The sequence below is a fragment of the Geotrypetes seraphini genome, chromosome 3 (assembly GCF_902459505.1).
Source record: "Geotrypetes seraphini chromosome 3, aGeoSer1.1, whole genome shotgun sequence".
Lineage (NCBI taxonomy): Eukaryota > Metazoa > Chordata > Amphibia > Gymnophiona > Dermophiidae > Geotrypetes > Geotrypetes seraphini.
Window position 1 is genome coordinate 374,185,275 of NC_047086.1, and position 27,495 is coordinate 374,212,769.

Below are 27,495 nucleotides of genomic sequence, written 5' to 3' on the forward strand. Positions count from 1 at the left end.
TTTCTTTTCCAATGGGCAAAGTGTTTTATTTGCAGAATTCCCAAAGAAGTGAAACATCAGTGGCTGTTCTGCCCTCACAGTTCATGTGTGCATGTTTACATTATGTTTTGTATTGTGCTAGAACAAACCATTTTCCTGCAAGGGCCATATGTTCTTTATCGTCTAGCTTGAATGTTGGACGCAACCCATTCCTTTTCGTGTCATGAAATCATGATGTAACTTAACCCATTAGTCATCTCTAGGGTCCTCTATTCCTTGTGGGCAATCTGCTGAACCCTACCTTTTGAATGAGAATTCTCCAACTTGGACAGGAAAACAAATTAGACTGCTGTCCTTTATCCTCCTCATCTTATCATACAAAAATTCAGAAAACCATCCTTTGAGTTATCAGTTATTCAATGAAATGTTTACAGAAGGACTCGATGCAGCATTCTTGATTTCACATATCTACAAGTTCCTTGGTTGTTTATTTTGTGATAAACAGTGGAAATTAAGAAAGTGAGTTTTCTCAAAGGGTGTTGGTGTGATTTCTCTTGGTTTGCTGCCTAATAACACAGCTGCTATCTGTTATACAAGCAGCACAGTTGAAACAGGAAGTGGGGCAGAGATTCTAGGGCTGGACATCTCAGAAAATCTGGAAGACTCTAGACCAGTGGTCTCAAACTCAAACCGTTTGCAGGGCCACATTTTGGATTTGTAGGTACTTGGAGGGCCACAGAAAAAAAATAGTTAATGTCTTATTACAGAAATGACAACTTTGCAAGAGGTAAAACTTGTAATAGATTATAAATCTTTCCTTAATTGCTTCTGATAATTTCAGCTATACACAGCTGAAAGCAGTGCAACATGCAGAAAGTGAAAAACTATCTAAATTTCACTTTCTGCATGTTGCACTGCTTTCAGCTGTGTATAGCTGAAATTATCAGAAGCAATTAAAGAAAGAATTGTAAACTATAAAGAGTTTAACCTCATACAAAATTGTGATTTAGATTCTAAAGTATCAACTGCAAGAGACAAGATTTTGGTGTAGTCCTCTAGGCATTTTTGTAGAGGGGAGAATCAATATCCGACTTGTGCCTTAAGTTTCCGGTGGTCGCGTCCGCAACTGCCTTCAGCTCTCACCTCCTCCAGCACTGGACACAACTGCCATCATACATCAAGCAGTCATTGCCAGCAGAGGTGCCGAGTTTTGCGAGATTACGTACACACTCACAAGCTGCACTGCCTCCAATGGTTCTGGAACGTTCTGGGACGTTGCCCTCCTCACCGCTGTTACCTCACACAAGCGCTTTCCTGCGTCTGTGAGGTGGAGTGGAGAGGACAATCACGTACAGACACAGGAAAGTTCTTGTGTGAGGTTATAGCGAGCAACGTTTCAGAACAATGGCAACATACCGAGGGCCTCAAAATAGTACCTGGCAGGCCGTGAGTTTGAGACCACTGCTCTAGACTGATGATATGGGAAAAGGCTACTTTGCCTGTTTCATTAATATTTAAGAGGGGCCTACAATAAATATGATTATGTGCTTCTACATTTATAAACTGCAAGCTTTACTTATCTTTCCTGATTCAACTAAAGTGGCTCAGGCATAAAGCTTTCCTGGCTATGCTAAGGGATGCTAGGGAGTTGGAGGGCCTCTTTTCCCTTAAATATCCATGTGAACCCTTGGTGAAGTTTTCTGGTATAAATTATGCTTGCTTTACCCCAAGTAATTATATTTCTTTTTGGACTCTAAGATATTATTTTGTCCAAGTTAAGGGTAAAGTATAGTAGATCTGATGTACAGTACCACCTTTCTGTGGTTCAACCAAAGTGGTTTATTCAAGATCCCAAGCCCTCCTGCTATCAATGTAAATAACAATGGATATACTATCACTTTTTAAGGATAAAGCTGCTAAGATATGGGGGGCATGTGATGCCGGGAGAGTGAACGGACGTGCCTCTGAGTAGCTCCGGGCTGCGCGCATATATCTTGCTACATTTCGCAGCTTTACCCAGACCGGCGGTCCCGTTTTAAAAGCAGCTTCGGTGTCCCTTGGGCGGCCGCGTCTTTTGTCATCTTCCCGGCCTCGGGACCTGTTGATGACCGCTAAACCCGCACGAACCGCGAGGGACAGACAGAGGGGAACGGACGCCAAAATGGCAGACAGCCACGAGGCGCCTGTTTTTACGCTGGAGGCAGCGGTGGTTCAGGAGCTGACCCGATCCCTCACGCTGGTCATGGAAGATAAGTTGGCCACCATCCATACCTTCATGGAGGGCATAAAGGAAAGCCTTGACTCTCAAGCTGGGCGGCTGCAGAGGGCTGAGGACCGCATTGCTCAGCAGGAGGACACTGTGGCTAATCATGAGGAAAGGCTGCGCACGCTGGAATCTACGAACAAGACTTTATTGGAGCGCCTCGAGGATCAGGAGAACAGAGGCCGACGTAATAATCTCCGGTTTGTGGGGGTCCCTAACTCTATCTGCGACGTGGACCTGCGCTGCTGGCTGGAGGAATGGCTGCCTAAGGCTGTTGGCCTGCCTGATAAACCGGCGCCGTTCTTTATCGAGCGCGCCCATAGACTGGGATCCCGGCGAGAGGACGATGCCAGGCCCCGGCCGGTCATTGCAAGGTTCCACAATTACGCTATGAAGGAGAGGGTGCTGGCTGCCTACAGACGTGACAAAAATCTGAACCTGCAGTTTGAGGGGCACAAGATTCTTTTCTTCCAAGATTTCTCCCCTCAGGTCTCGTCTAGACGCCGGGCCATGGCGCCTTACTGCAGCGAGCTCTTCAAGTGCAACATCCGCTTTGCCCTCTTGTACCCGGCTAGGGCCCGAGTATCTTACAACAACACCACTACTTTTTATGATATTCCGGAGGCGTTGGAGGGCTTCATCAAATCCCTTCCTGCTGCCGCACGCGGGGACCGGGGGATCTCCTGACCTGTAGGGGATTCCTTTCTACACCGGTCCTCGGACTAACCCCCATATGCCTTGTTATCCTGTTACACTTTGGGCACGTAGACTGACGGGGGGCTGCTGATGTTGATGCTGTTATGAAGATCCTTCACTCTGCTGTGTTGTGCCGGGGGCAGCCCCCTTGGACGTCCTGTGCTGGGTGGCTGTACGCTGGAGCTGCCTGTTCCTGGCATAAGGTGGTCTTGTGGCGGAGATTGGGCAACTGTGCTCTGTCGGGGACTGCTCCTGAGCAATACTCGGCCCTCTTACTCCTGCTCAGGCGGGGCTGACTGGTACACTGGATTCCCTGTTTTCATGCTTTGGATGTACTGCGGTGCACATGCTTAGGCTGACCCTACCCAGTGGTATCTGTGAGCCATGTTTGCCTTATGGATCTTATCAGCTACAGTTACTTCCTCTTGCATAGCATGTTCTCTACTATTGCAAGGTTTCTTTCTTTTTGGGGGCTTGAGTGTCTGATAACTCGCTCCCATTTGACCTTTATTTTATTCTCATTTTATTATTGTTTACATATGGGTCTGGGCCGCTTTCTCTGTGTAGGGGTCTTGGACGTGTTGGAGTAGCCCATATCACGCAGTGCTGCGGCCCGGGGCTACCTGTTGGTTTTGATTTAAGAGTTGGGGATTAGTGAGGATTTTCCTTGCTGTGATGCCTATTGGGTGGGCTGGGAGGGGGGGCAAATGAGTGTTCGGGTGCCTGTGGACTGTGTGGTTGCTTGTATGGGTTTGTATGCTTGTTTTCTATGGTGGATCACCGTATGGAACTTGCCTGAGGGTGTGGATGGGCGTCTGGTTCGGGTATGTATGAGGGGTATGTCTGAGGGGTGTTTGGATGCTTGTATGAGTCCTTCAATGCTGAGTCACTGTTCTGGTATGTGCAGGTTACTTAGATATTTCAAGAGTGGGTGGAGGCACAGGCTGGGACAGCCTCTACTGCTCCTCTTTTGGTTATTATATGTATGCTTCATATATATCTGTCGGTTAAATGGTACAATTGCATGTTAAATCCTTAAATGTAGATGGGATACATTCACCCATTAAGCGTACTAAAATCTTAGCATATCTTAAGCGTGAACACACTGACATAGCATTCCTACAGGAGACCCATCTGAGCTCTGGGGAACATGGGAAACTGCGTAGGGGATGGGTGGGACAGGTACACTCTGCATCATTTACCTCTCGGAAATGCAGGGTGGCTATTCTCATAAATAAGAATTTACCCTTCCACCTGCATAGCCAAATTGATGACCCCAATGGGAGGTTTCTTATCCTCGTGGGCGAGCTATGGGGCAAACCTTTACTTTTGTGCAATATCTATGCACCTAATACGTATTCTCAGGCCTTCTTTTCGTCAGTGGTGGGTCACTTGGCACCTCTCATGCCTCAACCGGTCATAATGGGAGGCGACTTTAACTTTGTTGCACATCCCCAATGGGATCGTAGACCGGCTAAGACAGTGCCAAAGGGACACTTCGCTAGAGGGGTACACTTTCTCATTAAGGAGCTGGATTTGCTGGACTCTTGGCGCACGCTGCACCCCTCTGAACTTGATTTCTCTTTCTATTCTCACCCCCATCTCTCTCACTCGCGCATTGACTACTTTCTCATCTCAGCCTCTCTCTTCCCGCACCTATCGGCGGCGAGTCTCTCCCCACCTTTAGTATCTGACCATGCTCTATTAAGCCTTGACTTACAATTCGGATCACAGACCGAGAGTCGTATTTGGCGGATGTCCCCATTCCTTTACAAAGACGCGGAATTTCGGAAATTTTTTCAAAAGAAGTGGGAGGAGTTTCATAGCACTAATTCAGTAACAGATGTAGGCCCCATTGTTTACTGGGAGGCAGCTAAGGCGGTTATGCGAGGCCATATATTGGCATACACCGCGTCGCGGCATAAGAAGCGGGACGGGGAACTCTTGGCCTTATCGCGGGACCTTGCCAGCTATCGCTCTCTACATATTTCGCGTCTAGACGACACTTCCAAGCAGGCCATGCACGACGTTAAGACAAAACTTAACCTACTCTTAGATCAAAGGGCCACTCGCAATATATACTGTTACAAATACAAACTCTACCGATGGGGGGATAAAATGGGGAGACTATTGGCAAATTTGGTGCGCCCGCACAACACCCGTCACACCATTACTTCTATCAAAGACAATCGTGGCGTCACGCATGTTACTCACTCGTCTATCACACAACAGTTTGTGCAATTCTACACCGACCTGTACACAGAGCAGCCTTATGATGAGACTGCAAGTGAGCGGTTTTTTAACGGCCTCTGTCTCCCCACCTTGACGGAATCTCAAAGTCTTGCTTTAAATGGCCCTATTCTGGGAGAAGAACTGCAGGCTGCCATCAAAAAGCTCCAGTTGGCTAAAACACCAGGCCCCGATGGCTTCGGCCCAGAATTTTATAAACTACTAGATCCTCCGGCACTGGCCTCCTTACAACAATACTTTATGGGACTCCGCAGTGACACTCCTCCAGGGAACTCGCATAATAAAGCGCATGTCATTATCCTCCCTAAGCCCGGGCGTCCCCTTGACGCTTTAGGATCCTACCGCCCCATTTCTCTTCTCAATCAAGATGTAAAACTTTTGGCTAGCATCTTGGCGACGCGCCTCAATAAATTCCTACCAATACTCATCCACGAAGATCAAGTCGGCTTTGTACCGGGCAGGCACGCCTCCATGAATCTCCTCCGTGTCCTGGCGGTGTTACAACACCCTCGCGCAGTTTCTGACCGGGCGCTCATTACTAGCCTGGACGTGGAAAAAGCGTTCGACATGGTCTCATGGCCCCATTTATTTTGAACGCTGACCCGGTTCGGGATCCAGGGGGACTTTCTCGCTTGGTTGCTGGCTCTATACCATTGCCCCACGTCCCAACTTTTGGTGAACGGTAGCCTTTCTAATACCTTCTCTTTGGGTCGAGGCACACGTCAAGGATGCCCCCTTTCGCCCCTCCTTTTTCTACTTTCGCTTGAACCTTTGGCTGCTCGCATCCGTCAGGATGTGGGGTTGGAGGGTATTCAGGTGGGCTCCAACGAATTTCGTATAAGCATGTTTGCCGATGACATGCTCTTGTATGTAAATCACGCAGATCGGACAATGCCTGCCCTGATGTCACTCATTCGCGAGTACGGCGCCTTCTCTGGTCTGAAAATTAATTTTGACAAAACAGAGGCCCTCTTGCTGGGGGGTTCACAAACGGACTCCTGGTATGGGGGTCTCGGGGTGAGTATTGCCCCGGGAAAGTTGAAATATCTCGGTATCATGCTTTTCACAGACCCGCATAAACTGTATGAAGCTAATATTTCAGCCACTATCGGACGGATTAAAACACTTTGTCTTAAGTGGCACTCGCTGCCACTATCGCTTCTGGGACGTGTGGCCCTGGTAAAAATGGTGATGTTCCCGAAACTACTCTACCCATTGCAAACTATACCTGTCTGGATCTCCCGTGCGGACGAGCGCGCCTATCAATCCATCATCAGCTCTTTTGTATGGAGGGGGAGAAGGCCACGCATCAACGCGATTAAACTATCTCAAAGTCGGAATCGAGGGGGCTTGGGCCTGCCATCCCTGCGCATCTATAACGTCGCTGCGCTCCTTAGATGGATTCATGAGCAACTGGTATCCTCTCGGCGCTATTCACCCAAATCTTTACTTGAGGATTGCTGCTTGCCATGGTCCTTCTCCTCCTTTATCCATGGAGCGGGAGGGGGGACGCGCAGCCCCACGCCGCTATTTCTCCTTTCCTCCTTCCTTTTAGAAGGGCGTGGCATTGGTGGCAAAGCCTGCAACATAAAACACCTACTGTTTCTCCATTTCTCTCTCTTCTATGGAATCCTAGCTTCGCTTCCGGAGTGGGGGGCTTGGCGGGACTGAGGGATCGCACCACCCGTACCACGACTGTGGGTGATGTTCTGGCTCTGGGAGGGGGGGAATTCCCTTCCTTTGCCCAAATGCGGTCGGAGTGGCACCTGCCTCCAGCACACATGTACACTTATTTGCAAATCCATCACTATTTTCATTCATTAGTACGAGCTCACGGGGATAGTTGGAGATGTGGCCCTCTGGATTTGATCTTTCTCACCACCCCCACTGATTCCAATAGGATTTCCACATGGTATAAGGCGGGAAGAAATCACTCAGGAGAGGGATGCCTCAGTGTCTTGGGAGGGGAATGGTCCACAGAGCTTGGAATGCAGGTCTCCGAGGATGACTTAGGGCTCTTATTTCAAACACTTTACTTACATGTGAAAGCTGCAGGCCTACAAGAAACTCAATATAAAATACTGCATCGATCTTATATCACTAGAGCTAGAGGCTCTCACATGGGACTATGGTGCGATGACACATGCTCTAAATGTAAAAGCCACAGGGGCGACTTTGTCCACTCTTTCTTTACTTGCTCTGTATTGAACTTCTGGGCTTCAGTGCAGCTCTTTCTGGCGGGGGTCCTGAACTGTACAGTGCCCTGGAACCCTCCCGCACTGCTACTGGGCGATGTCACGGACTTCAATCAGCATGGTCTGGATTTCTCTGCTCAAAAGTACCTCCTCCACGCGATCCTTGTGGGCAAACAACTCATTCTAAAATATTGGGCTGCTGAGGAAACACCGACTTATGGTATGTGGCTGGAGCGCATGAAACATCAAGCGAGGTTTGAGTTGGACACCTATGAGTCCCGACCCCAGCCTCATTGGAAACTTTACTGCTCCTTTTGGGAGAAATCCTTAGCTTAGGTTGCATAGCCAATGTGTGGACTGGACTTCTCCTGTGTCTGTGTATAGTTCTGTCTCTCGGTACCCCATTTCCTAACTCATGTACCCTTCTCTTAATTATAACGCTGTGTCTTGCTTGATCGAGTACTTGCATATTTAATTGGGGCCAGAGTAACTTTTACACATTGGAATAAAACAGTATAAGCGTGTGTCAGTCAGAATGTTCGTGGTGTGTGTGACGGTTTGAATGTTTCGCATGGGGTGTGACTGTGGCGCGGATGTGTTGGAACGCATGGGGGATTTTATGGTTGTAGTTCTCTCTCATTTGAAAATAAAGGCGAGGGATGCAGGACGGCATGCTGATATCTCCTGCCGCTAGATATCCATTATCTGCGGGGGTGTTGAGCCTTTTTACTATACATAATCCTCTGCTCATGCTTGTTTTGTATGTTATTCGCATTGATCTGTTGTGGTTAAGCAGGGCAGATTGGACTTCACTGCTCATTCCTGTACTCTCATGACCCCTGTACTGTTCTTGACACTGTTTTTGATACTGTTTTTGATACTGTTTTTTGATTTGGCTTCGTATTGTAGAGGACAGTGGTTGTCCTTGTGTTTCTTGTCTTAATAAACATGATATTAAAAAAAAAAAAAAAAAAAAGCTGCTAAGATATATATTTTTTCTAGTTAGGAAATCTCATTATTTTCTCACTTATGTACTAACTCCTTTCCCCTTTGTTGGGGGTCTAACATGGTCATTAATAGTATCAAATTCATTGTGTTTCTTTGTATGTATTTCTTATTTGTATAACTAGGTTGTTGTTTGTTAGGACCTAAATTTATTTTTTGGATATATGACCTAATTTTTTTCTGCATTCAAAGTTTCTTGAAATATTTATTTTCAAATTTAGAAATATCAAATTAAAAAAGGGACATTTTATCTTATACTATGGGCTCCTTTTACTAAGCTACGGTAGCGTTTTTAGCACGCACTAACCCCCACGCTATGCAGAGAAACTAACGCCAGCTCAATGGAGGTATTAGCGTCTAGCACGCGTGACAATTTAGCACGCGCTATGCTTGCGCTAAAACCACTAGCGCAGCTTAGTAAAAGGAGCCCTTTTTTTAAAAACAGATTATAGGATAACATCCATTGTTAGATCTTTCTTAGTAGCATTTAGAGTTTCTAAATTCTTCTGTGTTCCCTTCCTCTCCAACATATTCTTTGTTTTATAGACTACACCAATAAGAAAATTAATTAATTAAGAATTTAGGACTCCTTTTTATCAAACCGTGCTACAGATTTTAGTGTCAACCGGCATGGTAAATTCTCCGATACACATAGGAATTGAATGAGCATCTGAGCATTTACCTTACCGACCCGTTACCACTGCAGCCAATGCTAAAAACCACGCTATGCTTTTGTAAAAGGGGGGGGGGGGGTAATTAAAAGTACAGTGAAGAACATATTAAAAAATGTACTTAAGTGAAAGTGAAAAAGTTATTATCTAATATAATACTTTTTGAGTAAAAGTATCATAACTATCATTATTGTAACTGTTGTTAATGGGTTTTCATCCCAACAATTTTATTGCTCTACAATTCAAACCACTTTGCTCTTAGTAAAAGTAAGGCCTCCTTTTACAAAGCCATGGTAGTGGCTGCGGCTGTGGTAATCGCTCTGACGCCCATAGAGATTTAATGGGCGTTGAAACATTTGCTGCATGGCTGCTGCTACCATGGCTTTGTAAAAGGGAACCATTATTAAATCAGCCCAGCTAAAAGAGTGTTCAGCAACTGCACTGGTAGAAAGTGGATTTCTGTCTGATTAAAAGGTTCCTTCACATCATGCCAGGCTGCAGTATTACTGATGTCTTTTGACCGAGTCTGCAGATATTGATCAAGGGAATCTCTGACTAAAACACTTGGCTTTCATATAATGAAGAACACTTTATCATTGCCATGGTCATTATCATCTGCATTAGGTTTGCATCTTCATCTTTATCTTCGTTATCATCACCATGTTGGCCAATTACAGAGAAGGCTTTCACAAAGCTGGAATCGTTGTCTGTTGTTGTCGTTCTTACAATTTTTCATCTGATGGCAAACTCTGTTTGAATATCTTCAAGAACTGATACAAGAAAGTCAAATGTGTGGGAACCTTTCAGTCTTGGGGCCAGACAAGACAACTTCCTCTCTAAAGACTATATCAATCAAATGGACAGTAACCCCAATGTTACATTTTCCATCGAATGACCATCTGTCTGTTGTGGTAGAGATATCTGTTCACCAAGAATTGCAACCAGATTCAGCTTTATATCTGCTTCAGTAACCCAACTCATCACTGTTCTGTTGGCCGGAGACCAGTAACTGGTTCAACAAACACAGGCAACTCCATTTTTTTTGATAGGCTATATTCACTGAACTGTAAAATTTAAGATGTAATGATCCACTGTTTCTGTGCTGAGGTTTCCAGTTTTGCTGTTTCATTTGCTTTACTGAGAAATCATCATTTATATCTTGCTTCCACTTTTACTTTTAACTACAAGCATCAGATATAACTAGTAAAAGTATTGAAAATTGGTGAAATTATTACTTCAGTAAAAGTAGCAAATGTTATCCTGTACTTCTTCACAAGTAAAAGGAACAAATCATTTACTTAAGTACAGTAACTAGTTATATTTACTTATGCAACAGACCCCTGTTAACCTGGCTGCTGGGTTAGAGTTTGCCACAAGGTATTTTTATAGGTTGGGCCATGAGCCGGGACCAGAACGCCTGCTGGCAGGCTGGAGCAAGCTTTCTTCTTAATGATTCAGACCAAGTTTATTTTCCTTCTCTCGGGAACAGGTGAGAGGCACCTCTTGAAACTCAGTTACAAACTTTGAAAATAACAAACTATGTACATCTGTTATTTTTCGTACAAGATGATGAGTTATTTATTCTCCAATTGGTTAGACTCCTTTATCGATGGGAACCCAGGTCTGAAGACTGCCAGAAGACACTGTCCTGCCTAAGACAGGATCTTTTAAACTCTGATGATGTCACACATGAAACCCCTCTGAGTTCCAGAAAGTGCTGGAACTCAAAGGCTAAACGACCAACTGCCTTAGGGTTCATATTTCAGATCAGGAAAGCAGCCTTCTACAGGCCGTAGACCTCAAGTAACAATTACAGAGTCAGCCTTCTACAAGCTGCTCACTGCAGACTGAAAAACGTACACTTACCCCCTCCCGTACTAACGCGTAGCATGGGTTTTAGCGCAGGCGGCGGCAGTAAGTTCTATGAGCGTCGGATCAGTTACCACTGCTGCTGGTGCTAAAACCCATGCTACATGTTAGTAAAAGAGGGGGGTTAATCACTTCACTTAACCTCACTGTGAAATGTACCTGCAGCCCTTGTTCAGAAACTGCTCTTTACTGCTAGGAAAATTAATGCGCTTAACCTCACTACGCCTGATGCAGGAAGTTACCCCAGGCTACACTTACCCTCTCCTTTACTAATGCGCAGTGCGGGTTTTAGCGCCACCAGCGGCGGGAACTGTTCCCGACACTCATAGAATTCCTATGAGCATCAGAGCAGTTACAGCCGCTGCCAGCGCTAAAACCCGCGCTACTCGATAATAAAGGAGGGGGGTTAGTTACAAGACAACACTGAAAATAATGCAGGTATATCAACATTGAAAAAGCAAAATAGCAATAAGTATGGGTGGAAGAAACAGCTGGCTAAAATATTAACAAAAAGCGTTCCCCTCCATTTACAAAACCGTAGCGTGTTTTTTAGCCCCAGTCACGGCAGTAACAGCTATGACGCTCATAGGAATTTTAGGAGCGTCGGAGCTGTTACCACCACGGCCGGCGCTAAAAAAAACATGGTACGGTTTTGTAAAACGGGGGTTTATGCTGCTGGCTGAGGGTGTGTGCGTAGCTCCAGATGTGCTGCTGCTTTCAGTGGGTCATATAAGAAAACATCAAAATGAGCACTTAAAAGACAAGAGTCCTTGAAGCAGTGCAGACTCAAGGGATTGCGGCTCTTTGAGCTAATTTTTGCTTTGTGGTTCCCTTTGCAACGCCCTGTTCCTGTTTGCCTGCATCTGTCCTTTAAAATCTGCCGAGAACATTTTGGGGTTTTTTTCTCATGCTGCTGTGTATATTTATTTCGATTTCTATCCCGTTCTCCCAGAAGCTCAGAACGTCTTACAAGTAGACATTCACAATCGTTTGAAGACAGACTAGTCATGACAACAAATAGGTTACAGTAGACAAATAACAGAGCTTATTCTAGAGACCAGACTGGTCATAGCGAAGAGTACTAAGAGAAGTATATGGAGGAGGCAGTTTTTAATGGCCCGATTGGCGGAAGAGGAAGGTCTTTACTGCTCTGCGGACGGTCATTAGTGAGTCTAGCGACCTGATCTGTATAATGGCCGGCACTGCTTTAGGTTGAAACGTGAGAACAGGAAGAACCTGTGCTCATCTGTAGGTGCTGGTGGCCGTGAAGAAAACAGAAGGATGAACCAGTGAAGCGGGCTTTTGGTGCCCTTGAACCAGCACTGTCTTGAGGACAAGAGGAAACATAGCTCAGGGCTCAAACTAGATGAAATACAGCAAAACAAGGAGCAAAAACGTACGTTTCACTTTTCTATCGTCGTACGTGCAGAATTTGTAATACGGGATAGAAAGCGCAGTCCACCAGGACAACGTTGCCTGGATTCTGTAAACGGCGCCTCGAAAAACGGCGCTGGCTGCATGCCAGTCATGTGAAGGCACCGTTCCCGGAATTGTGGCTCCCAGCATCTAAGAAATAAACGTAGATGTCAGTAGCATAGGCCAGGGTTTTAAAGGCTTACATTACTGGCACCTTTTGGGAGAATCACACCTAGTGGCACCTAAAATCGGCTCCGCCCCCCTAGCCACGCCTACATTGCCCTTAGACACTGCTAGACGCCATGCTGTAGGTGTAATTCCAGTGCCTACTTTTTTAAACAAGATTTAAATTGGTTTTTAAATGGTGCGGTCAGCTACTGCATTGATTAAAGCCCATGATTTTTTCGGTAACCGCCCCCACATTGTGGAATGCAGCTCCAATTAATCTAAGAGAAGAAACACCATTGAGCCAATTTAAATCAAAACTTAAAGCATTTTTATTCGAAGGTGACAATAATGATAATATCTTTATGATGACTTTTTTACTTGTATTCGCTTTTTTATTTTATCCTACCTATTCTGGCCCTCATTGTTTCTTTTCTATTCAATATTGTAGTTCTCCCTGTCTACGCTCTTATTTCCACTAAGTTAATTTGTTGCGTGAATTGTTAATAAATGTTTTGACTTCTGTCAGGCTACATGCTAATTTTAAATGTACCCCACCTTCAAACTATCTATGGGCGATATATCAAATTTTAAATCAGTGGTCTCCAACTCAAACCCTTTGCAGGGCCACATTTGGGATTTGTAGGTACTTGAAGGGCCTCAGAAAAAAATAGTTAATGTCATATTAAAGAAATGACAATTTTGCATGAGGTAAAACTTTATAGTTTTCAAATCTTTCCTTTTGGCTAAGTCATAACAATAATATTGTCATTTATAGCTAAAGAGACATATGATCAAGAAACTGTTTTATTTTACTTTTGTGATTATGATAAACACACCAAGGGCCTCAAAATAGTACCTGGCGGTAGTGGCGTACAAAGGGTGGGATGGAAGTGGGATGGACCGCCCCGGGTGCATGCACTAGGGGGGCATTTTAATCCTCATCACTCTTAAAATAATACCAGACTACTGCTTGGATGCAAGAGCTCTTCTGGATTCCTCTGAAGAACTCTTACATTCACAGTCTTTGTCTTCCCTGAAGATTCTTTAAGCAAAAGCTTTTTCCAACCCCTTTGCTTAAACCCCTACCCTTTGACTTTCTATGTTAGGATACGCAAAATAATTTTTACATTTACTGTGTCCTTCTTCAGTACAGCTCATTAATGCATAATTATTATTTGCAAAAGAAAAATGTGCAAAGTTGTTTTACAAAACAGGTATTCATGCAAGATGTTAAAATTTTTACATTTTTGTGTGTTTTACATTTAACACTTTTGCTTTTGCATTAAACACCCTTTTTGCAGTTTAGGACATCAGTCTCTTAGAGGTCCTTTTACTAAAGCTTAGGGCTCCTTTTATGAAGCTGTGTCAGCGGTTTTAGCGCATGAAGCTTTTTAGCGCACGCTAATGCTGCGCTACGCGGCTAGAACTAACGCCAGCTGGTGTTAGCGTCTAGCACAGCTGGCAGTTTAGCGTGCGCTATTACGCGTATTAAACCGCTAACACGGCTTTGTAAAAGGAGCCCTTAGTGTGTAATAAATTCTAAGAAGCCCATAGGTATATAATGGGTTTCTTAGTACATGCTAATATCCGTTAGAATGCACTAAGCTTTAGTAAAAGGGCTGCTTAATCTTTCATACTAACAGAAGCTGCCTGAGCACTGCAGAATAGGAAAGACAATCTATAGTGCATTGGAATGATGCCCTTTCCCCTTCCTTCATCTACTAGGCTGTTGCAGTGGCTTGTTCTTGAAAGAGGAATCTGGCCTCCAGACCAAACTCTACCTCACATATTTTCCAGCCCTTGATAAGGGCACAGTATGTAGAAGGCTTCCCTAGAAAAACACAAAATCTAAATCTTCCCAGATACTGATTTTATGTTCAGTTTGTTTCTGGGGAAAACTATGTACCATGTCACGTTTCATTTTAATTCAAGCTTTTATTAGTGATCTGGAAATCAACAATGATTTTTATGGATCTGTTCCAGTTCATTCAAAGATTTTCAACAATACTTCGGGTTATGTTTCAGTTTTTAAAATGTAGAAGCACTTTTACTAAACCATGTTAAGCATTAATGCATGCTTAACGCAAGTATAAGTACATATAAGTACATCACGGGACGCATCGAGTCAGAAGATGATATCTTCTGGCTCATGGGACCCTCGACCACCAGAGGGCATCCGCTGAAGATCAGGGGAGGGGAGTTTCATGGCGACTCCAGGAAGTACTTCTTCACCGAAAGAGTGGTGGATCATTGGAATAGACTCCCACTCCAGGTGATAAAGGCCAGCAGCGTGATGGATTTTAAGAAAAAATGGGATACTCACGTGGGATCTTTAAGGGAGTAAATTCAGGGGAGGGGATACTTGGAATGGGCAGACTTGGTGGGCTATAGCCCTTTTCTGCTGCTTGTTTCTATGTTTCTATGAAGAGAGACTTGTCAGCACATGCTAAGCACATATTATTTGTTTATTTTCAGAAATTTTTCAGAATGCATGCCATGGACAGGAAATGAGTGTAGAAGTAATCAGGCATCCCACTGCTGTCTGGCAGCCAATCGTGATGCACATTTTAAAAAAAAACCAAAACCTGAGGCAGGCCACCTACACTGTAGGCATTAGTTGTAGGTGCTGGGAGATGCCTAGGGACACTTAGGCTCGCCCATGGCTGGGCACAGTTTTGCACAGAAGTGTCCTTAGGCAGCTTAAGCGGCCCTAGGTGTCTCAGAGCCCTGACAGATGCCTGAAATGTAGGCCAGCAAAATGCTGGCCTACACTTCTAAAGTTAAAAGTAGATGCAGCCAGCTGAGCCAATGTGGCAAGAGAATCCCTGATAAGTTGAGCTGGCAGGCCTCCCTGAAGCCATGGCTTTGGGGAGTCCTGCCAGCTGAACTGATTGGGGGAAAATACCCCTGCTGTGATCTGCTCAGCAGCTGCAGCAGGGGACTCCCTGACAGGTTCCCCCAAATTTGTCAGGAGGGATGCCTACTCCCTCCTGCCACTGGCCAGCGATCCCCTGCCACCCCCTCCGATGAAACACCATCCTGCTGCCAATCCCCCTAGAATGTAGCTCGGCTGGAGAGATGCCCACTCCCCCCTACTGCTACCGCCACCCCCAACCAGAGATACCCCCTGATCCTCTAGACCCCCCTGACACCCTCCAAACCTCCAGAACCCCCAGCACCCCCAACCCTCTAGACCCCCACTCTGCACCCCTAAGACCACCTCGACACCCGCCACCCCCATAACTTTAATGAAGAAAGACCAACCGGAGGGATGCTTACTCCCTCCAGATGGCAGATTCGACCAATCGGAGTCTTAGGCCATGCCCATTCCATCCCAAGATGCACTGGGAAGGGGAAGGCCTGCTATTTTGCAGAGACGAGCCTGCCAGCCAGAGGGACTAAACATCCATTCGGCCAGCCTTTCTTCATTAAATGTATGTGGGGTGGGGGTGCCAGGGGGGTCATCAGGGGTTCTGCGGAGTGCCAGCAGGAAGAAGTGGGCATCCTTCCTGCTGCTGGTGCTTTGTGGGATGGGGGGGATGTTTGGGGACCAGTGGCAGGAGGGAGTGGATATCCCTCCTGACGATTTCAGGGGTACTTGTAGGAGGGGACCTCAGCTGCTCATAGCAGGAGTATTTTCCTCCCTGATCAGCTAAGCCGACATTGGGGAGGGCTGTCATCAGTAAGGGGTTTCCCCCCCCCCCCCTTTTTTTAATGAAGCAGATATTGTACGTGTGTAACACACACAGCATCTGTGCCCATTAAAAAAAAGGGGCAGGGGAAGCCCAAACAGCTGATTGGCAGGAAGCTGGTTTGGGACTTCCCCTACCTGTCAGCTGTTCGGGCTTCCCCTGCCGGCTCTGTGCATGTGTGAAAGTCGCTCTCACAGTGATCAATCAGACAGGAGAGTCGGGGATTATGACGAACTTCCAAGTGAATCATTTGCATGCAAAATTTTTAGTGCATCAATAGCAATTTTAGAATTGGCCAAAAATCAGATCGGTGTGGTCTCACACGGTCTTACCAATCCTGTTTAGTGCATTTAGCTCTGAATGTTTTATAACTTGTGATCTAGCTAGGTACATGGGACCTGGGTTGGCCACTGTTGGAAACAGAATATTTGGGCTTGATTAACATTTGATCTATCCCATAAGAACATAAGAATAATCTTATTGGGTCAGACCAATGGTCCATCTAGCCCAGTAGCCCGTCCTCACAGTGGCCAATCCAGGTCACTAGTATCTGACAAAAACCCAAAGAGTAGCAACATTCCATGCTACTGATCCAGGATAAGCACTGGCTTCCCCAAGTCTGTCTCAATAACAGACTATGGACTTTCCCTCCAGAAAATTGTTTAGACCTTTCTTAAAACCAGCTACACTACTCGCTCTTACCACAGCTTCTGGCAATACGTTCCAGAGCTTAACTATTCTCTGAATGAAAAAAAATTCCTCCTATTGGTTTTGAAAAGTATTTCCTTGTAACTTCATCGATTGTCCCCTAGTCTTTGTAATTTTTGATGGAGTGAAAAATCGATCCACTTGTACCCATTCTACTTCACTCAGGATTTTGTAGATTTCAATCATATCTCCCCTCAGACATCTCTTTTCCAAGCTATCCCAGTGTGGTAATTCTTATGTTCTTATAAATTTTTAAAGTCTCCACAGACTCCAGCTTATCCAAAATACCGCAGCCAAGTTGATTTTTGCAAAACGCAAATTCGACCACGTCTTCCCACTACTTACCAATCTTCACTGACTTCCAGTGCTTTCCAGAATTCATTTCAAATGCTCCTGTCTGGCTTTCAAGATCATTCACGGCATCCTTCCGCCCCTAATCCCACTATCTTCTAACGCCTCAAGGCCTTCTACCACCAGATCCGCCCACAGACATAAACTATCCTTCCCCTCTTTGCATGGTATCCTCTACGCGGGCAAACTGGGAAAGTCCCTCGTCTCCAAAATCACGGGCCTTTGGAACGATCTCACTATCCCGCTGCGGAACCTGAGCTCCCTCCAATTATTCCGCAAACAACTGAAAACCTGGCTCTTTTCTAACACATAATCATCTTTCTAACATAAGATCATTTCTTCTCCTGTTTATATTCCTTCTACCCATACACTCTTGTAAATCATTCTCCTCTCTTCTTATATTTTTAAGCTTTGTAAACCATGTCGAGCTCCACTTCCGTGGAGATGATGCGGTATATAAACCTAAGGCTTAGTTTAGTTTAGTTTAGATTTAGAAAAATTCCTGAATATAGAGTTTATAAACTATTACTAGCCATGTTTATATATAAAATTTTATTTTTATACATTTCTAGTCTGCTTATCAGCATACATTCATAATCAATAGACAATCAACAAAAAATAAAACTTAAAATCTGAGCATAAAACCTATTGAACTACTCTTAGCCAAAACCAAAGGTTTCTAACAGAGAGGGACAAAAATAAACAGGTAAGGCCTGTATTTCATAAGGTATTTTTAAATACTTTAAAAATAAAAGTTTGCATGTATATTTTCATTTACACATTTTTCTAAACCACAGGGTCACTGACACTTTGAATAATTGCTACTGATATTACATAATTTAATTTTGAAAGGGAATTATGCCATTTATATTTAGCAAATATAGTCATTAAGTCACTAGGAATGTCAGAAATGGAAATAATGCATAAATGACCTCTCTGAGCACCAGGCATCTCAGAAGCCTTGACAAAGATCTTCCTGTCTTTTGCTTTAAACCTCCCCCTCAAAACGTTTTCAGCATGATGAGAGCACTGTGGTGTATAGAAAAAAAAAAAGGGGGGTTTTTAAATGACTTTCTGGCACCAGCACCTTAGTCCTGACAAAGATGAAGAGAGCATCTGCTTGCCAAAGCTTCATATGGAACGTGCTTGATCCATGAATTCTGAACAAAGAATGTTGCATAATACACCAGAAATCTACAACAAAAAACAGACATTATGATGCAGAAGAAAAGCAAGTGAAAGAGACAGTGTTTCTGACTTTCTGTCAGAATAAAGTTACTGTTAAGGATTACATTATTAGAGAAGAAGAATCAAATACTCGTTTATATCTCAAATTAATACTGGGTGAATTACATTCAGATTCTGAGCTAGGAAGGCAATACCCTCATGTTACTTAAGAACATGAGTTGCCATATTGGTACAGAGTAGACCAAAGGTTCATTAATCCCAGTATTAAGTAGTGGCCAATCCTGGTCACTAGAATACAGCAAGGTCCCAAAAGAGCAAAACAGATTTCATACTGCTTACAACAGAAACAAGCAGTGGATTTTCCCCAGTCCATCTTAATAATGGCTTATGGACTTTACGTTCAGAGAATTATCCAAACTTTTTTAAAACCCTGCTAAGCTAACTGCTTTCACCACATTCTCTGGCAATGAATTCCAGAGTTTACTGTATACACGTTCTCCAACTTACTTTAAATTTACTAAGTAGCTTCAGTAGTAGGGGCCCTTTCACTAAGCTGCACTAGTAAATGGGCTTGATGCATCCTAACATGGGACATTCCCAAACACTAAACCCATTTCTAGTGCAGGTGTAAATTCAGCCTTTTTTTGTATTATAGATTTTTCTAGCCATACACTAGCATTAGAATGGGACCACTGAACACCAAAATGAACAAGGGAGCCTATTTAGGAGATGCTAAGGGCTTTCTCATTAATGCTGGCTTATATCAAGCAGCGGTAGAGAGTTTAACTGCAGGCTGGCTCCAGTCCAGCATTTCTTTGTGAGAATTGAACTTATGTCCAAAAATACAAATAGTGTCTTGGTGATGAACTAGATTATTGTCGAAAAGTAGTGTTGAAGAACGGAGAGGTTAAGGAAGCGGATAGCTTCACATTTGGTAGTGTTAGGGAACAGGTGATGAGAGCAGAACCCTGCATTTAAGCAGTGATTCAATGAAGCAATGTTAGTTGGTGGAGAAGAAACCTAAAATAAGATCTGAATGTCACTGGCATATCATTAGGAACTTAGCCTTGAGGTTAGTGCAGCAGCCTGGGGAACTGGGTTTAATATTCACTGCAACTCCTTTTGACTCTGGGGCAAGTCACTTACTCTATTGCCCTGAGTTCAAAATAATTACCTGTATATAATATGTAAACCACTTTGATTGTAACCACAGAGAGGTAGTGTATATCATGTCCCATTTCCTTTCCCTTTTTAAGACTGAATCACCAATAGAAGGGGGAGGGTGCAAGAAAAGTATTAAAGAGGTGTAGGTGCAAAGGTTTGATCCCTGAGGGACTCTATACAGAGCAGAATAGGATTGGGAGACTGAGGTGGAAGAGACTAACTTCATAGTTTATTTAAAACTAGCAGATTGCCAGGCATTGCCCGGGTATTTATTTATCCTGGTTATTTATTTATTCTAATCTTCTATTAGACAGGAAAAGGAATAAAATTGGCCTCATGCAGCTGCTGTCTCTGAAGCTCTAGATGTAACTTTGATTGCACTTGACCAATTGCATTACGTTTCCTTGGAGGCATTGTTACAGCAATGACAGCACAGCACAGTGTGACATCATTCCCCAAGATTCACACAATTGGTCAAAGCAATATCTGTCTTTTTCAATGATTCTTTACATGTCATCCCTTCCCACCCTTACAGTGTTTGTTCCCAGATAGTAAATGATATGTATACCAAGTTTGGATGAAATCTGGACATGCGTTTCGTAGTTATGAGTTATGCTGGAACATACACTCATACATCTGATTTTTTATATATAGATTTGATTACTCACCTATCCTGAATTCTAGGTGAAAATGCAATAATAATAAAAAAGGGGGAATGCAAAATTAATACATACAAACTAAATACAAAGACATAAAAGACAATTAACAAAAGGGGATGAGGAGGAACTACAATAAAGTCTTTACTTGAAATGGCCTGTGAGTAAGGTAGGACTGAAACCATTGGTAAACTGAACTAGAGATGTCACAGGAGTGAAGATGAGTAAATAAACATCATGATCTATTTTACCAAATGCAGAAGGATCCAATGACACCAATATAGCTTAATTCATTTGATCACTTATTTAGCATATTTCATTATATAAAGCGACCAATAATGTCCCAGTATAGTATGATAGGGATAGCTTTTTGTCAATAAATGAGGTAAGTTCCAAGATGACAACACACTCCAACAGCTTAGACATAAGAGATAAACACATTTTCCTTCCCTCCCTTCCCCTTTCCTGGTACAGCAAATTCCTTATACCCCCTTCCAGCCCTGCTGCTTCCTAGGGGAAAAAAAGTGGCATAAAGGCATAGCACCACTATCACTGTGCACCAGTGTTTCTCAAGTCAGAGATTTGCATATACAAGAGGTCGCTGAAAAGTTCTCAGCCCAACCAACAAAGTTGGGCAGTCTCCATGGAAAGCAATACACTTTGTCCAGTGATATTCCACTTTTTAAATTCCATCGGAAAAATGCGGAACAAATAAAATGGAAAATTGCTGGATTAAGTGTATAGCCCTCCATGGAGACTGCCCCAACTTTGTTGGTTGGGCTGAGAAGTTTTCAGCAACCCATTGTAATGGATGCAGTGTATGCAAATAAATTTCAAGCATATTCCTTGTGAATATCCTGAGAGTCTGACTGGCAAGGGGGGTACTCCAGGACAGAATTGGAAAACACTGCTGTATACCACTGATGGCTCTGCCAGTCCTGCCCCTCAGAAACCAGAAATCAGTAGGAGTGGGGCTGGCAGAGCCCTCAGTGGCATGGATGGACTGACATTATCTCTATGCTTTTATGCCCTTTTTTCCCCTGGGAAGTGACTGCCTTGGTAAGGGGATAAATAATCTTCTCTACTGGACTGGGGGGGGGGTGGCTGGAGAGGGCATAAAAGTTTGCTTAGGGTCCAACAGGTGATAAAAGAAGTCATGTTTGTCCAGCTGTGATTTCATAGTTCAGATATGTCTTCCCTTCTGCTGGACATATAATACACCTCAAATATTTCTACAATGTAATACTCATTGTCACAGATGCTTCTCTGCCTTACCGCTTCCCTCAGTTTTGCCACCTGTTTCCTGAGGCGCCTTTATTGGTTTCACACAATCAATCAGGATATCTGTCTGGACAGAGGTACAAGGAATAACAGTGGTGATAGCTTTTCCCAACAGTGCTTCCCAGTCATCTTATTGCTGTTTAGAGCTCTAGTATCTTTAAACAAAAAAAACAAAAAAACACAAGAAAGAAAAGGAAGTACATACCAAAGTCCCTACCTTTTCCTCAGCAGTCTTCCAATCAGCTAATCTCTTTTCTGTGAGAGTTAATCCTGTGTGACATCCTGTTTATTTGCTCTCCTGTTGCTGAGATATGATGGAGTTTATAAATCTAAGGGGCATGCAGACTAGAATTATCTCAAAGAACTAATATGGTATTAATAATCAAGACCACTTAATATATAATTTAGCGTTCTTTCAACAGATGCAACAATTTGACCTAATAATTTTCATTAGACACTAATGCATGCCTAATTCAGGAAAAATGGTCTAACATAGTACATGCTAAAGCAGTGGTCTCAAATTTGCGGCCCGCCAGGCAGTGGCATACCTAGGTTATGTGACACCCAGGGCCCATCATTTTTTGGACACCCCCCCCCCCCCCGGCCCATCATTTTTTGGACACACCTCTCTGCCCTTGGTACACCACTGCTACAGTTTGAAAAAGGCTAAGAAGCCAGCAGGAGCGGTGAAAGCATCCTTTAAGGAACATCCTCCTGATCTGGCTCTATCCCGCTCCCTTCGTGATGCCACCAGACAGCGTTCTCAGCCATTGGTCAACCTTGCCTGGGTTGCAGCGCCCAGGCAAAGTCAACCAATGGCTGAGAACGCTGTCCGGTGGCGTCACAAAGGAGGTGGGATAGAGCCAGATCACGAGGGTGTTCCTTAAAGGACGCTTTTGCCACTCCCGCCAGCTTCTTAGCCTTTTTCTTGGTCGCAGGGGTGGACCGGCAGCCGCGCTGAAGTGCAGGTCCCAGGAGGTTCCTGAGACCCGTTGGCGCTTCCCCTCACTTTTTACCCTGTTTGAGTACATTCAGCCACGCAGCTCCTCCATCGATACCCTTTTTAACAGAGTTTTATCAACATTTCATTTTGCACCTTAAAGCATTTTCTTTTTAGATGTTTAGTGCTCCAGCACTACCTATTGGATTTACATCTACACCCCTGAAGCAGGCTTCCCTTTTGAAGTCGAAACACGGATTGTGTCGGGTCTGGAAGGATATGAAAGACGAACTGATTATCTTATATGTATTTTAATAGATGATTGTATTTAATCAACTTAATTTCATCGCAGACTGATATGTACAGTTTCTTCCCCACTTTTTCTTTGCTGTATATTTGTCATAGGGTTGCTTGCCTTGAGTTTTGTGAACTTCATTTAGTATGTGTAACGGGCTAGAATGGTGGTACAAAGTGAGTGAAGAGGAACTGTGCCAAAAAGGTACTGAACAGAAGGAGAGACTTGTCTGTAGGGGTGTAAACTGAGAACAGTGTGGAACAGGATTTCCAGGTATTTGAAGAGGTTTAAAGGAATTTCCTTAGCCATACCCAGTGGAATTTACTGCTATAGAGCATTTTAAGAAATACTTGCTGACCAAATGCTATGGATGTATAAACAAAGCGCACTGATTCTTCAGCTGAGAATGCACTTTACACTAAATTGTTACTGCCTGAAAACCATTTATATGTAAATACTTTGCCATAATACTGTTGTGCATGAAAAAAGTTTTGTGGTTTCTAGCATACACACCTAAGGAGTGAAGCTTCCTTCTGCTAGGGAACAAATCCACCTTGGATTGCTGTACTGGTCCTCAGCTTGTGATATGTTGAAACAATTGTTGGAAATGTTGAAGTTTTGTCAAACAAGCAACAGCAGAGTAGATGGTAATGAACCATGCAAGAATGGTGTTCAAACAGAAAAAACTTTATTGCTTCTAATGACTCAAAACAGATGACCCGGAGGGACATGGACACCCTCCTCCCAGCAGCTGCATCATCTAAAATGGGCCTTCCCCTCCCCGGTGCATCTTGGGAGGAAAATGTATGGTAAAATTTGACCTCTACTGTGTATGTTTACTTGTAAGCTGCTTTGGAGATAAGCGGATAATTAGTTCTTTAAATAAATAAAATATGTCAGAAATGCGTGCGCCTGAAAAGAAAGGTTTCAGAATAAACAAAACTTACATGTAGGCTTACGCTGCAACATTTATTCTGCTTCCTAGTGTATTATGCTCCGTTGCACTGAGGCTTTTTGATTTACTATGGGTTTTCCTGTTCTGTTACCATGGATTCTAAAAGTCATAATGACACTTCACGAGATTCCAGTAGATATCAAACATGCTTTAATACCATTTCCTGTTGTAATGTGATCCTATAGTCATTTCCATATATTGTTTTAAATTAAATGTGCTGCTAAATGTAAAATCAGCATATTTATTAAAAATGTGATTACATATAAATGACATTATATAGAGGTCAAGGAAAAAGCATAATTGAAATGTTAACATTATGCTTCCCTCGCTTTCATAAAATTCTAAAATAAAGACCAGTTCTGTCGTCTAATCATTGTGCAATTACTCTGCATTTAAATGCCATGTTATCTGCAGTACAAACTATATGCAGTAGTCCTACAGATTTTCTTTATGACTGAAAAAAAATGAATCCTGTGTAAGAATTAGGACAACCCACAGCTAGAGTTGCCAAATGGCTGTAGATTTGCTCAACAGGCTTGATTCAGTCCCGGGTGTACCGCTATTGCATTCAGGGCCTTGTCATCTTGTTTTTCTTAGGGAACTACAAATTCCTACCTGCAATAGGGTAAAACCTGGACTGGATTAACTCTGTTGGGCAAAACTTAGAAGAGGTAGCCGCACAGACAATTGGATTAGGTAAAATGCAAGTGGACACAAACTGCGGTAATTACAGAACATCAAAGTGAAGTGTAGCTGATGCTGTATCAAAGGGTCACTGTGTTCCTTCTAACAATTCAATGGTGCCAGCTTGTGTTTGGTGTTATTGATGCAGGGAATGGTTGAAAGCTCGGTGACTATCGCAGTGGATGCTGGCAATATCATTGACTTAGGTAGTAGTCTGCCCTCTGGTTTGCCGAGAGGATTGCTCATTGTGTAACAGGAAGGCTCCTCCTTAGTGAGATGGCCAGCGTCCTCTTCAGCTGTCTGGGAAATGCTTGAACTGCTCTGTCCACTTGCAGGAATTCTGGGATAGGCCTTGGCTGCTTCTCTGAAGTCTGTTTTTGATAAGTGAGATTCGGAATCGCACATCTGCTGGGAATGTTGGACGCAGAGACTGGGTGAGGTCATTCTGCTTTTCACCGAGTTTCCTTTCCCTGTTTTTGGCTGTTCTGGTGGATGTGACCCTGTGGCACTTAGGAGTGCTTTAATTCCCTTAGGAGTTATCGGCTCACTCACTGGTTTTATCTCTGTCCACACAAAAGATCCATGGTGCTAGGAAGGAAAACAAGGTTGACGTTAACCAGGGGCACACAAGCAGTTCGTACATGCAGCTGTGATTTGCGTTCATATATTAGCTCAAGAGCTGGCACTACATCCACTTGTTTCTGTGTTGCTTTATTGGCTAGGAGCCCATAACCTGATAGATGAAGGCACTGGAATAATGACTAGCCTGTCAACTTCTTTATTCATGAAATAGAGGCATGCAGAAAAAAAAAATCTTGGAAAGAAGCAACACCAAAAACAAAATCGGTCTTATTTTCTCTGGTTCAGAATCACAGAGCGTCTATCCCACTGCATATGAGTCGCAATAGAGCACTCCTGTGCAAGGCTATTCAGATCAGATCTCATTTCCTGCTACAGGAGTCACCATGACTACAATTATAAACTGGTGTCTTTTCTAACCTAAAGGATTTATGACTATTCTATTCACTTTGAGCCTTATTTGAGAAAAGCCTTGGAAGGGGAATTCAGACATCCAGGCCAGGGTGTGGAGAATTCCCACAGTATTTTACAGGAGAGTCAGCCAAATGTAAAGCATTTTGTATAATAGGTGCAGGACTGCACAGTATGGCTCCCCATGTACAGTTGGGGCAGTGATTTTAAAAAGCATGTGGGGGAAACACTCATGCAATATACCCTCTCCTCCCCCATGTGTGGGAACAACTTTTTAAAACTGACGCCCTCACAGAACCTGCTGACCTCCAAACACCCCTGTGACATCAGAACCCCTGTCCTCTACTACTACTATTTATTATTCCTTTAGTGCTACCAGACACACGCAGCACTATATATTAAACATGCAAGAGATGGTCCCTGCTCAAAAGAGCTTACAACCTAATTACGACAGACACACTGGACAAAAATGGTGAATCAATATAAGCTGCTCAAGTAGAGAAATACAAAGGGATGAAGAGGTAGAGAGGGTAGGGGACTACAGAGGGAATGACAAACAAATAGGGTGCTTTACCAGTTGATAGGGTTAGCACTTAAACACAGCTTTGAAAAAGTGGTCTTTCAGCCTGGATTTGAATGCCGCCAGAGATGGAGCCCGAAGTACTAAGGGCCAGATTCTCATAAAAACTTTAACAAGGTCGCTAAAATGGTTTCCGACGGTTTAGCCCTGTACGCATTTGAGCAGTGGATTAACAAAATGGCTTATCTCTGGCTTTAGTGCGCTTTCTAGCCATCTCAGACACTGCCATGCCAGTGGGCTCTTCAACGTTGAAGTAAGCACTCCAGTGGATTCTTTAAAATCGCCAAGCCATTCTTCAAAAGCTGCGTCAGTTTTTGGCAACAAAAATCAGTGACTGGTCCAGGGCTGCTGGTACAGTTACAGCACTGTTTTAAAACCCCGGCAACAGGAGAGATGCCCACTCTCTCCCACTGCCAAGCAACCCCCCCCCCCCCTCCAGCAGCAGGAGTGAGTGGGCATCTCTCCCGCTGCGGGGGGGGGGTTCACTTGGCAGCAGGAGAGAGTGGGCATCTCTCCCACTACTGGGGGGGAGGGGGTGTTGGTTGGCAGTGGGAGAGACTGAATATCTCTCCCGCTGTTGTGTTTTTATTTTTTGCGTTTATTCTGCACATGTGCCCATCGCTATCACCAGCGATGGGCACATGCAAATTTAGCAAGTCTTCACTACTCTCTGCCAACCTCATTTGCATGAGCGTTTTTTGGAGAATGGCTCGCTTTTTTTTTAATCGCTACCAGAACGGCTACGATAGCAGCCTGTTGTTTTTTAACATGGTTTTCTGAGAATCTAGGCCTGAGTCAGGTTGTTCCAGGTAAACAGTGCAGCAAGGTAGAAGGGACAGAGTTGAGTGTTGGCAGTAGAGCAGAAGGGAACAGACAAGAGAGACTTATCCCGATAAACAGAGTTCCTGGGGCGGAGTATAGGGAGAGATATGAGAGGTGAAATATTGAGGAGCTGCAGCGTGAATACACATAGCTCAGTAAGAGGAGTTTGAGCCAATGCTTAATAATTTATAGCATTTTATAGCATAGTAGCGATAGTAGCATAGTAGCAATTACTTAGCTTTTTTAGAAACTGGGTCTGGGGGTTTAGAAACTGGGTGGGGATTGAGCCAGACCCAATTTCTAAAAAAGCTAAGTAATTGCTACTATGCTATAAAATGCTATAAATTATTAAGCACAAGCACCTTATAATTTATTGAAAAAATATATAAAGTAAAAAAATCGCACACTGTAAGGTTCCTATGAGGACAGCTACCATACGTTATACTGTGTGGCATTCTGAGGAACTTGTGTGTAGTTTCTTTAGAGCTTTTTATTTAAGCTCATTACCCCTAGCTTCTATGCACTTCAACTCTGTTCTCACTTTCACATTCCAAATCTCTTCCCACAGCCTCTTTTCCTCACAGCCTATCAGTGCCTGTGCTACTCTTTCCTTTCCCTGCTTCTCTATCAATTCTGCATTCCTTTCCCAGTGCCTCCCTCAGCACCTCCCCCCTCCC

At 43.8% G+C, this 27,495-nt stretch overlaps 1 protein-coding gene across 3 annotated transcripts in view; it reads right to left on the reverse strand.

The window, feature by feature from the left end:
- Positions 1–23,875: 23,875 nt before the first annotated feature.
- Positions 23,876–27,495, reverse strand: part of C3H2orf73 (chromosome 3 C2orf73 homolog) — a 59,557-nt gene continuing 55,937 nt past the window's right edge. For all 3 annotated transcript variants that reach the window (XM_033935727.1, XM_033935729.1, XM_033935728.1), the window contains one exon: positions 23,876–25,014. In XM_033935727.1, coding sequence (XP_033791618.1) covers positions 24,529–25,014 — 486 coding nt within the window. In that variant the 3' untranslated portion in view covers positions 23,876–24,528. The remainder of the gene's footprint in view (positions 25,015–27,495) is intronic.